The sequence below is a fragment of the Cydia amplana genome, chromosome 3 (assembly GCF_948474715.1).
Source record: "Cydia amplana chromosome 3, ilCydAmpl1.1, whole genome shotgun sequence".
In the NCBI taxonomy this organism is placed as follows: Eukaryota; Metazoa; Arthropoda; class Insecta; order Lepidoptera; family Tortricidae; genus Cydia; species Cydia amplana.
In genome coordinates, this window is record NC_086071.1 from 16,902,018 (window position 1) to 16,915,105 (window position 13,088).

Consider the following 13,088-nt stretch of genomic DNA (forward strand, 5'->3'; position numbering starts at 1 on the left):
TAGCATTATAATATTACAGAAATAACAAACCATAGCCATAAAACTAAGGAGACGTCATTTACTAGCAATTTACTCACTACTACCTATAGGTACAACCAAAAAAAAACGAAATATAAAATTTGTCCAGGCGGGTAGGTAAATACAAAAATAATGCAATACCTACCTTAAACACTGAATGCGTTTTAGACATTAACGAACTATGTAGAGACCCTAAACAATCAGCATATTGGCATTGTTAAATAAAAAATCCTCAGTTACGAAGATATTTTTTGAAATAAGAACAGCACGGTGGCTACGTCCTACATCGAAGAGTAATTGTGACCAAACGCACGTCACATCGTGACCCATGCCACGTGCGCGGGAGCACGACTGTCGCTCACGAGCGCCTTGTCTCTGTTTTTTGAACGATATCGAATCGTGCTACTAATAATTCAAGAAGCATTATGTTTGTATCAGCTCTTAGAAGCGAGTACAGTCAAGGAAATTGATTTCGTACCTTGTCACAATAACAACAATAACAACCAATATGAATCCCGGTTGGGATCTCTCATTATTGTCACTGCGACAAGGTACGAAATGATACAATACGTCGAATTTCTTGGCCGTACCTACCCTAGTCCCGTATTCGATAGAAATATTTGTGAACGGAGATCAAATATAACGAACCGTATGAATTTGTGTCTGATAAATGGGTCTTATCCTGAAGTTTTAAAAAAGATTAAAGTTGTACCTATATATAAGGGAAAAGGAGTAAAAACGGAACTAAAGAACTATCGACCTATATCGATAATACCAGTGTTGTCCAAGATTTTTGAACTGGGTCTTGCAAATAGGTTAATTAATCATTTGACAAGTAAGGGTATCTTGGCAAAGGAACAATATGCTTATCAGTCTCAAAAATCCACAGTAGATGCTACCAGACAGCTCATGAAAACTATCGTTGGGAAACATGAATTGGGATGCAAAGTTGCATTAGTGCTATGTGATTTGTCGAAAGCATTCGATCTCGTAGACCATAAGCTTATTATTAAGAAGTTAGACCATTACGGCATCCGGGGAACTTTTCTGAAAGTATTCGAAGCCTTTCTAAAGAACAGACAACAATTATGTGAAGTAGATGTTAATGGCTATAAGGGAAGATCCAACTATCAATCGCTTGATTCCATTTCTGTTTCTCAAGGTTCAGTAACAGGTAATTATTTATTTATTACATTAGTTAATGACTTGTCAGCGTGTACGTCGCATGGTCAACTGATCGCATACGCGGATGCTTTTGTTGTTTGGGGCACAAGTTTCACAGAACTGCAATGTAAAGTAAATTACCTGCTGCGGGATGTAAAGAACTGGTTCAATATCAATGGTGTGAAGCTTAACTTGGAAAAAACCAATGTAGTCCAGATTAACCTTAGGGGTTTGCCACCCCGAACATTGAATATCGTGCTGGACAATATCGAAGTACCTTTAGTAAACAAAGCAAAATATCTAGGCTTCACCTTAGACTCTGGATTAAAGTGGGATTCCCATATAGACGAGCTTTGTAAGAGATTAGGCAAGGCATGTTTCGCAATTTCGAGACTGACAAAAATGCTTGATGAGCAATGTGTCAGAAATGCATACTTTGCTTACTTTCAGTCAATTGTAACGTACGGAATTGATATATGGGGACAAGCAGCGGATAGACAAAGGGTGTTTATAATGCAAAAGAGGGTAATTAGGAGTATGGCTGGTTTACCCTAGGACACCCCTGCCCGTAGCCTATTTCGGAAGTTAAGGATCATGACTGTTCCAGGTCTGTACATATTTGAAGTGGCAAAGGTAGTTCGAAAAACTCTTAATGAATTTAAAACGCGTGGTCCTAACTTCCGAAATGGAAATAATCTCCTTCCTAACCGGCACAGACTAAAAAAGTCTGAACAATGTGTGTGGTACATAGTTCCTAGAATTTATAATCGTTTGCCAAATAATTTGAAGTCAGCAGAATTATCAGACAATATGTTTATTAGAAAGCTAAAGGAATAATTTAATAGATAAGGCGTTCTACTCATTCGATGAATTTATGAATCCAAACAATGTTATATGTGATTATTGAAATGAGATACTTATTATTGTTAATATAAAATTAAGATGTAAATATGTATAATAAAATTGACATGTAACTTACGTTATGAATAAAGAAATTGAAATTGAACAATTACGAAACAGATATGCATTTCGAATCTGAAATTAGGTATGATACAGCGTTAGACAGCATATCTGTAGTGAAATACATATATTTTACGTCACACGCCCGCAATCGTTACTTTACTATTTCTAATTTTGGGTACAACAATGTGTATCTATATGTGTATATATGTATATGTGACGAGGTTACGCACACGCGCTCTCGATGTGTATATCTTTGCAAAACGAGTTAAAGGAACCCTTAGTTCTGAAAACAAACACTCTTCTCGTTATTACTTGCGAACATTCCCGCCCGGGAAGAGCCCTCGAAGGGCGCCGACAATCATAACAATATTCCCAAATTCAATGTTATCCTTGCAATATCGCCATATTGATGTGATATATCCAGTCGTGCGTTGTTTACCATGCGAGATATTGCAAAATATTTGGCATATAAAATATAGTTTGCCGGGAGTCGCTTGACAGTGGAGCATAGGCAGAAAAAATCATATTGTCTTTTTCTTATGCTAGTAATTTATAACCCCAAAAAAGGGATGAGTATAGATTTTTCTACAGTTACCTAGTGACAAAATTGACCGTGGACTGTACGTATCAATAAATAGATTATTTAGTGGCATAATTTTATAAAATTCGAATAAGAAATTGTATGTAAAATGAGTATTTTTTCTGTCTAAAAGTCTGGTAACTAGTGTTGTTGTCTACATTTAGGTTAAGACGTTTGTTTAAAATTAACAAACGTCTTAACCTAAATGTAGACAACAATTTAAAACGAAAATATTTTTGTAATCTAACGGCTATAGCTTGCGAAATTTAATATTTTGTTATTTTAGGACATTTGAAGTATAACAAGATTTCGCTGCCCTTTCTCCACCAGAATTTAACACGTGTCAATGTTACTAAGAGCAGTGAGCCCTATGAAAACTTCCTGTTTTCATAGAATTAGGAGAAGTATCCGATGATCCCATTTGGGTATACACGCTTACTCTCTATAAGTAGGTACATAGAGCCAGAGATAGTGAGACAAGAATAAAGATATCGTTGCCTTAAAATAAGGAAAAAATATTACATAGGTACATGTACCCTATCCTGAATATCCAAATATTTGTTCCTGAGTCATGGGTGTTTTCTATGTAGTTTAAAATTAATATCGTCTGTGTTTTTCTTTTCTTTTCTTTGTGACTTAATAGTATTTAACTATCACTCGCCGTTACAGGTCCTGTCTATTTTGCAAGGAATTAGGGAAATTCTTTATAATAAACTGACCAGTCACTTACCAAAGAGCTAGGTATTGATTATAATTACAGAGAAGAAACGCCTAAGAAAAAAAAACAACTGGTTGCACTCCGGGAGTGCCGACAGAAGTGAAAACTCAATGACTAGTCCAAAATGTCTGCAGCACTATGTATAATTGACCCATCCTCCTTTCTATTGAAAAACTTTAGTGCCGAAATAGCTGACCAGTGAGCTTAAATTTGTAGCGTTAATTGTTTAAAATTCGAATAGAAATTATAAAGTTACCTTGCAGACCTCGCATCTAAATATATTTTGGTCATGATATTTTGAGTTTTATTCACCAGTACTAGAGTTCACTTTTATTAGCGATTTCATCAAGATGTAGCTTTATTGAATTATATTGGAGTGATATAAAGTTATAATGTAACTGTGAGATCCTCGTATTTCAGCCCGTACAAGATTAGAACATTGAGCTTTATTGCTAAATATAAAAGTCCAGTTTTAAATAACTGACCTGATTATGATACGTTATGACTTAAGTTCTTTGGTGAATAAAAACGAAACAGCAGGCTCAGGCATACATTTTCGCCGCGCGGTAGAAAGAGAGGGTTACGCCTTACGCTGTCTCGAGTTTAACATTTTTTCCCCAGCTCAAAAAGTGCACAGCGCCGCTAAAGAAGTTTTCACTTCAAAAAACCTCATTGCACCTTAAAAACTGTAGCCTGTCACACTTAGCTTCGGTGTTACGAAATGTAATAAGCGTATTTGTTCGTAACTCGTATGCCAGCAGTGTCTGAGTTATTACGCTTCCCGAGCTGACGGGACGGGACTCTGAGTTATGAATAGCCGTGATAGGTCGGAGAGAGCGAAACGTCAGCCAACGTTCACACGTGTATAGTAATCACAGACCACCTCAACTACTACACGGAGCACATAAGTCAGTCGAGGTCACCACACATGTGCTTTCTCGTACAAATTAATTATCCTGTACAGGATATTAAGGTCGATTGCCCAGATAAACTCTTAATTAAGGGGGTTTTCAGAAAAATGGACATTTACTTTTTTCGAAAAACCATCCACTTCTGGGTTATATAGACTCAGAATCACGAATACTATTGAATGAGACAAAGAAAAAAGTTTCCCCAGTTTTTCTTACAAATTTTGGGTGTCAGTTTTGTAACGGTCCATACAAAATGTACGTGAAAATGCGTTACCAAACTGACATCTTTTTAGGACACATTTTTTTTAATCGATAGTCCTCGTAATTCTGACTAGAAACAACCCAAAAGTTGATGGATTTTCGAAAAAACGTAAATGGTACATTTTTAATGAAAATGCCCTTAAACAAGGTACAGGTAATCACAATTTACAAACAACTTTATGCACACGACAGAAAGTTCATATTCGAACCACAGTTGTCCATGAGCACATAATTTGCTAGTACATATTACTTTTGCGAATGTATCTATGATGAATGGCCGACCTAATTGATGAATGTTTAATTTATTACCGTTTCTAACTAATTGTTAGTCAGTTGTTGTAAATGTTTCTGCTAATTTTTATTATAATTAATGGTTGCTTTTACTTGAAACCTAAAGGCTTAACAAGACATTTTGAATATTAATTCGATACGCAAGCGAAAGTTTACAATGCGGTCTTCATCATCCAGCAGTATTCTGATTATAAATTCTGTTAAGGTTTAGATATTGATATGATACGATCGCTGGGGCTGATTGTTTCGAGCGAAATGCACAACGATACGTGTCATTTAGAGGTGGAGCGCACGAGTCATGTCAACACTTTAACAAATTATAAAATCAGAATACCGCTCTAGGTATAGTAGGTATCCTGTACTCTGTACACTCTCTGACTAAATTCAAAAGATTCACCATACTTATGTATTTTTCCTTTTATTTACAGGCATGCTGAGATCTACATACGACCGCTCAGACCACGAACGTGAGTATTTATATGATTCGTATTTGTATACACCTAGCATGTGATAGGCATACAAGTCGTGATTAAAGGTATGAAGTTAAATAGGTATCATTAGCTCCATGGCCCTTGTATCCAAAAATATTTAAAAAAAGTCCTACATTCTTTCTAGATTACGCGGTTTACTTTTTCGTAAAGGTGATGTGTGATAAGCAAAGCCTTCAATAAATTTAATACCTACCTATTGAAATTTAAACCTATCTATATTATTATCTATATATTTGTGGAAACGCTATAACGAGTATTTATTTGCTCTTATCCCCTAATATACATTTTTTCAACACAAACCTTCGTAATTCGTTTTACGGTGGTTTCAATGCAACGCTGCCCTTATCATCAAAAATCCTTTCAATCTTAACCAACGCACCTTACAGTTTAAATTATTAAGAGCAAGTGCCTTATATATAACATTAGAGATAAATTACCATACAAACCCGCATAATACTGAGCTGCAAACACAAAATAGCTTCCGTCGGTAGAAAAGGTATGGCAGTTAAGACGTTTTACTGTGACGTAATGTCTATAATTTTTTTCTATTATCCAGACGGGGTATTGAGTAGATCCATCAGTCTTTTGCACCTGCTGCGGTCCTATTGCTCCCAGGCCGCAACTCACGGGCGAGTTAAGGGGACGGTATATGACGTTTTCGATTTAGAGCTCACTTTGTACAATCAATTTGTTCAAGAAATGTTTAATAACTGCATTAAATTATACGTAAATTTGTTCACGAAGAAGCCGTGTACCGGCTCTTCACGGCATAATATTTTTTATTTGCTGTAATTCTCTACAAATCGACACTAAAAGTATCCAAAAATCAAAATATGAAGTTCCGTTTGAGCAACACGCATTACAGTTTTGCCTTTAACAGTAATTGAGTTGTTGTGTGATTTTGAAAGCTAGATAACTAAACTAGCAAATTATTATCTACTTATATTTTTACTCACAAATACAACACAGAAATTCAATCCCAAATGTAAACTTTCGTACAATTTCCATACATTGACGACATCACTCAAAATTCTTCTTCGAGTCAGATGGCCGCTGGCCTTGGATCGAAGCAGACGTGTACGTCGTCGTAGCTCGTTTTTGACATTATTTAGACATATCATCATATACGCATACGAAAATGTATACCAGTAGATAAATTGTATTTCAAAAAATAGGGTAAATAAATTTATTTAAAATTTGATTTCTTGTTATTTACAGGTCGTAACGATCGAAAACAGCAGTAAACTATCCTAAAACAATACGATTACAATTGAATTTAAGTAACTTGTTCCTTCAAAACCCGCTTAAAATGAAAAAAGTTTAGACTCGTTTTACTGATTGGGATTGATTTTCATTATGCTGGTATCAATTTTGCGTCATTAAAAAAAAGTATATGACTTCTGTACGTCAATGACATTTGATGTCAATTGTAATCTTGTATTTACGTTAGAGAATATTATATATTCATTTAAATATTACTTACCTATTAATACGAAGCGTAATTCGTTTAATACCTGAAAGTCTTAGTGTCTACACCTACTTTGTTGCCGTTCGTTCCGTCTATATGTGTGCGATTACGTGCTGTTCTCAATAATCAAGAAACAAGCCATAATCTTCAAGAATAAAATAACAGCAAGACCAGCATTTAGTACTAACTAGTTTTTGCGGATTTGGAGACAAGAGATGAAGCTTACAGGCTAATACCGCTGCGGTCTGGTTATTGTTATGTGTATATATCGAGTATTATATAAATTTACTATAAAATAACAATGTTTTATTTCAATGACATTATGTGCGTAGGTATGTATGTTTCGGTGATTATAAGAATTTTGTCCACACAATAATTGTGCAAAGCAGAGACTGCATCATGCTTTCTTTACGGTATAAGCGGTATGGTACCGTTATTATTTATCAATACCGGTTCGTTTTGAAGGTAAAACTATACCGGTTGAAATACAAAGTACGGTACCGGTATAAAATTACAGCAGGGACAACCATTTTTATAGGTGTACAGTCAGCTGCAGAGAAAAGGTACGACCAGATAGATAATTGTATGCAGGGGTGGTACCTTTTCTCTGCAGCTAGCTGTACCTAAACCATCATTGACCGAGCGTTGGCGAAGGTCTCCGTTTCAACTTGGGCAAAAATGCTTTCGTATGTCCGAATTCTTCTCCTTTGCATATCACATTTCTCAACTGATTCTCGTGAAAATTCGGTAGTCCGATATAATTATTCGGTTTCTTTTTTTTTTGAACAATTTAAAATAGGCAGAAATTGTCATAAAGGACTTAAGCGCCAGTAGGGTCTGTGACACTTAAGACCACTGCGATTATTAGGTACTTACTGGCCCCTATTTCACCACGACCACGGTGACAGGTGCGACAGTTGTCGACATCACTGTTGCTGACGTCACAGGCCTCCATAGGCTACGGTAACCGCTTACCATCGGACGGGCGATGTGCTTGTTTGCCACCAACATTTTAATAAATAAATAAACTCCATTATATTGCCACTAAAAAATTCTTATTTTGCGAAGCTAATGACAATTGTCACAAGAAACACGGCAACTGTATCGAAATTGCGACACAGAACTCATTTCCTGTCAAGACTTACCGAAAATTCTTTGAAAAATTCTTTGTGACAATTGTCACAAGATTTTTTCGCGAGAGAAATGTCTGTTTTATCCGATATAATAAAGTTTTTTTTTAATAATAGGTACAATGACGGTGGCAAACACGAATACGGCCCGCCCGATGGTAAGCGGTAACTGTATTATTAAATTGTACAACGGGACTTAATCGCGTATCTAAGTTTTAAGATTTACCTCCGACGTTTCGAGGACGGCGTTGTCCCCGTGGTCTCGGAGAAGACTGGCTTAAGTTGACATCAGCATCTAACCGCGCGAGTTTTTCGAACTACCCGCACTTGGTCTTGTTTATCCGCTTGAACGTTTTGCGGTTCCGTTGTACAATTTAATAATGTGTAAAAATCGTGAAAGTTTAAATCAGTGTTAGCGGTAACTGTAGTCCATGGATGCCTATGGCGTCAATAACAGTGATGTTTTTGTCGTACCTGTCACCGTGGTGAAATAGGGGCCAGATTACGCCGCGCCGCGTGGAACGTGAGGTGCATTGGGGTAAATGCACACCATTCACTCAAGGAAAATAATCTCCCTTATAAGATCACTCGTGTGTCTGCCATTTTGTTAAAGCCAATTTGCACCGTAACTACTGGACTAGTTCAATTGAATTTTAGTACACATATGTCAAGTAAGGAAGTAGTAAGTCGGTGATCCGAAGATGAGTAACGTAAATAAATGAACTTTTAACTTTGCGGCGATTTTTGGTATCATGTGACATATCAGACATAATTATAAGTAGGTGAGCAAAAATGTACCATAACCTAACTCAGAATTGTATTACATAAATACATATACAAAAAATAGTTCAACGCCAAAAGATTAATGGAAGACCTATGTCCTATAATAGGTGAGTTGGTCTTAAACAAAAAATATGCAATAAAAATGTGTAACTGTGGAACCCATAGTGAATCCTACTCGTACATGCTCGGTTTTTATATTATGTACCTATAAGATATTTTCTACTTTATACTTTATAAGTGTACCTACATAATATTTACTTATAAGCAGTTGTCACGTAAAATATTTGTAGATTTTTTTGGAAGTATGTGTCACATCATCATCATCTTCCTCGCGTTGTCCCGGCATTTTGACACGGCTCATGGGAGCCTGGGGTCCGCTTGGCAATTAATCCCATAAATTGGCGTGGGCACTAATTTTTATGAAAGCGACTGCCATCTGACCTTCCAACCCATAGGGGGTAAACTAGGCTCTTATTGGGATTAGTCCGGTTTTCTCACGATGTTTTCCTTCACCGAAAAGCGACTGGTAAATATCAAATGATATTTCGTACATAAGTTCCGTAAAACTCATTGGTACGAGCCGGAATTGCAATTCGCACGCTCTTACCGCTAGGCCTCCAGCGATTTTTTTGAAGTATGTATAGCACAAAAAAAATATTTAGAAATGTAACATTTAAGGAGGTATAGGTGAACCAGGATCTATTGAGGGTGCGCCATGTTGCGGAATTTCACTGGAACTAATTTTTTCATACTACACTAAATTGTCACCCTATACATGAGAATAACAGCGCCCTCTTGACAATTATCATATATTACTGGTCAGGCTATAATTAAAATACGGTATAAACATTATTGGAGAAGACTTGGAGGAAGTGTCATACGGATCTACATTCGATGCGTAGAAAACAAATTCTTTTGTCTAATTATAATCCATCGGCAATCACGCGAGCGCATAAAACGAAAATCATTTCTTTTTCACTCCCTAAAACTCCCTTAACCTAATAACAGTAAAACAAAAAATAAAATATAGAGGGTTACCAACCAGCCAAAGAATTATAAGTAGATATATGCACTTATCCCAACGCACCTCACGTTCTACTCTGCACGGGGTTCATTGCCGCTCCTACCGCCGTAAGTAACTATCAACACCTACATTATCAAGGCTACGATCGAAGATAATCGCTTCAGCACTGAAATAATACCGGTGGAATACCGGTATAATATTTTTTATTTTAATTGTATTAATTTAATAGTGAAACAAAAGGCGAATATACCACATAAAAGTAAATCGGTAAAGATATTAGGGGTACATTAGCCAACACTGTTTCCATATATTTTCAAATTTTATTTTGTCCGCCTTAATTAAATTTTGCACCCTGCCGGAACTTTATTTATTTAAATTCTCATTTAATTGATTTTGAGCCTTATGAAAAGTCGTATAGAGTAATAAATAAAATTTTACATCTGACTTAATGACATCTGGTTTTATTCGGTTTAACTTTAGAAAACGCGTATCTCGACAAAGCCATAATGTAGAAAATTGTCAACAACCAAATGAATTATTAGAATTTAAATACGTCACGTGTGACATGAACAGACAAGGAAAGCAAGATTAAATGTATTGTTTCTCTTTCTTCTTTCAATGGAACGCTTTTCCTAAAAGGAGGCCACTAAACTCAAAACGCAATCTTAAAAAAAACTTGATGGGTCAGTGACCTGTCCCAGTAAAGTGAGGTAGTGTGCGTGAAGTGCGCTTGTGTGTGAAATGGGGTAAATTGACAGAATCTGAAAATTTACCCACCTCTACCGTCACCTTAAAAGCGAAAGACAGGTTAATTTATTTTGTATCTATATCTATCTATCTAATACCTTTAAACGAGCAATTCTTGTTTATTTATTTATTTATATATATATATATTTCGGGGATCTCGGAAACGGCTCTAACGATTTCGATGAAATTTGGTATATAGGGGTATATAGGGGGTTTTCGATCTAGCTAGGTCTTATCTCTGGGAAAACGCGCATTTCCGAGTTATTGTATGTTTTCCGAGCGAAGCTCGGTCACCCAGATATTGTTTTAAAATCGGACATTCCACTTTTGCCGTAGGTATTTTTGTAAGTAACTGTGTTCACCGATTACCTTGACACTTGGACCAATTTAAACATTTTTTTTTGAATGGCTATGTTGGTTCCAATTGTCATCAAGACAGGATCTGCCAAAAGAATCCTAGAGAAATTGAAGGAACTCCTTTTGGTTAACTATAGCGATTTTAGGGTGTATTACCAAATGGTAATACACCCTAAAATCGCTATAGTTAACCAAAAGGAGTTCCTTCGGGGACAATTCCCCGCCACACGAGACCGCCGCCATACTTGAAACGGAGACAAATGGGAATGATTTATATGAAAGCACATATTCCCATCTGTGTCCGGTGGAGACAAATGGGAATACGCCGGTTATAGTATATTTTAAAGTAACTCGTGCCATTGCTCTCGAAAAGTACTACCTATGCGAAATAAACCGGTTGATCGACACCATTATTTGCATTTCAAAATGTGTAATGAAGTCGGTTTTTTTTTTGTTTAAGGATATCATTAAAATGTTGACATATAATAAACTTTGCCCATTGAATAAAGAGCATTTTTTGAAATTCGAACTAGCATCGAATTCGAACCAACAAAAACAATGCATTTCCACGCGTTCGTAAATAATTGCACGTTTTCTGGCCGGCTAGCACGCATACACTACTCGCCGAATAAATCAAACGGTCCCGAAATTTGCTTTGAGCACGATTGAATAAAAAAAACTCCTCACGCCCCCTTTGATGTAACAGTGTTGTGAAACTATTGTGTTATGTCACTTGTGAAGAGTCGGACCGTGATCGTTTTAATTAATACATGTTATTGTTTTTTCTTCTCAATTTACTTCAATTTCAATACCTATACAATTTTAATCGTTTGTATACAAATCGAAAATATCACTAGTGCTATGTACTAGTGATCTGTTTCTGACTGTAAAACTTACATGTTATAACACTAGTAGCGTCCATAAATTATCACTTCAATTGTGATTCGTATGTTTCTTGGTAGGTGACAAAAAGTACCCATCTGTCTCAAACTTCTCTTTTAAAGCCAGCCAAGGTGACAATCGTTGATAGAGACGCTAATCGAAACTTAAATAATGTAAGGAAAGAGGCTCATGACATACATTACATTTTTTTCGTTTGTCGTTGGTTGATGTATTGTCATCCCGGCCAGGCCCCCTGCACCACTAGCACATGATTGGCGCGACAGTATCTCGCTATGTTCATAAAAGAGGGACGGGTAGCTCGCCGCGAGATACTGTCGCCCCAATCATGTGCTAGCCCGGCTGCAGATCAGGTCACTTTCAGGGATCGGAACCGGTTTTTTGCAAAAACATAGAAATAACCATATTTTTCGAATTATTTTATACTCGAAATGTAGCACTCAGTAGTAGTAGTAGTAGTAGTAGTAATCACTTTATTGTACACAACACAGGTTCAGTTCAGGCTCAGTTGTGTTTTTAGGTTACGACTTCGTATTATTAGATTGCCCAATTAGAAATGAAGTAATTAGCAAAGAACGAAAAAATACCGTTTCCGTTCCCATACAAAAAATATCGGTATCCGATCCCTGGTCACTTTAGACCAGGGGTCTCTAAACCCCGGCCCGCGAAGCGTTTCAATGCGGCCCGCGGACAGCTAGCACGGAAGCCGACTGTGGTCAACTGTGGGCCTTCGCCTTACGATAGCCGATTTCCGGCGCAAAAAAAAACGATAATGGCCCGCGTGAAAGTTTGTGAAGGTGCAATATGGCCCCAAGGTAAAAAAGTTTGGAGACCCCTGCTTTAGACCGGTCTATACAGTATAGGTACTCGTGTACTATCTATAAGCCGTCTATAAACGTCACGAAAATAACTTCATAAAGGGTCTACAATAATACAGACTCCTAGTAGAGCACCTATACAAAAGTGATATCTAGGTAAGTCAGGTAACATGCAGTCACCAAAAAAACTGTATACAAACTTGTATGTAGAGATACCCACCTTACACTTTACCACGCCATAAGTATTTGCAATATTTTAATCTAACCGCGAATTCCAGTCGTTAAGCACAAGCGGTAGACTTCGCCACGCCCGAGCGGATCCAATTAAGCCATAGATTAACAAACAAGCAATAAATTACCGGGGAATAGGCAAGCATCTCGCAATCTCGAATATTCGAGAAGCAAGTACTCAAAACTCTGCCGTCGGGGCGCCGTCAAATTGTTGTGCACAGTCAATTAACTTC

At 36.9% G+C, this 13,088-nt stretch overlaps 1 protein-coding gene across 4 annotated transcripts in view; it reads left to right on the forward strand.

The window, feature by feature from the left end:
- Nucleotides 1-13,088, forward strand: part of LOC134662745 (teneurin-m) — a 333,160-nt gene that overhangs the window by 233,262 nt on the left and 86,810 nt on the right. For 3 of the 4 annotated variants that reach the window (XM_063519017.1, XM_063519020.1, XM_063519021.1), the window contains exon 4: nt 5,335-5,373. In XM_063519017.1, the coding sequence (XP_063375087.1) occupies nt 5,335-5,373 (39 nt within the window). Of the gene's footprint in view, nt 1-5,333; nt 5,374-13,088 lie in introns of all 4 variants that reach the window. The other variant, XM_063519018.1, reaches the window with a different exon arrangement.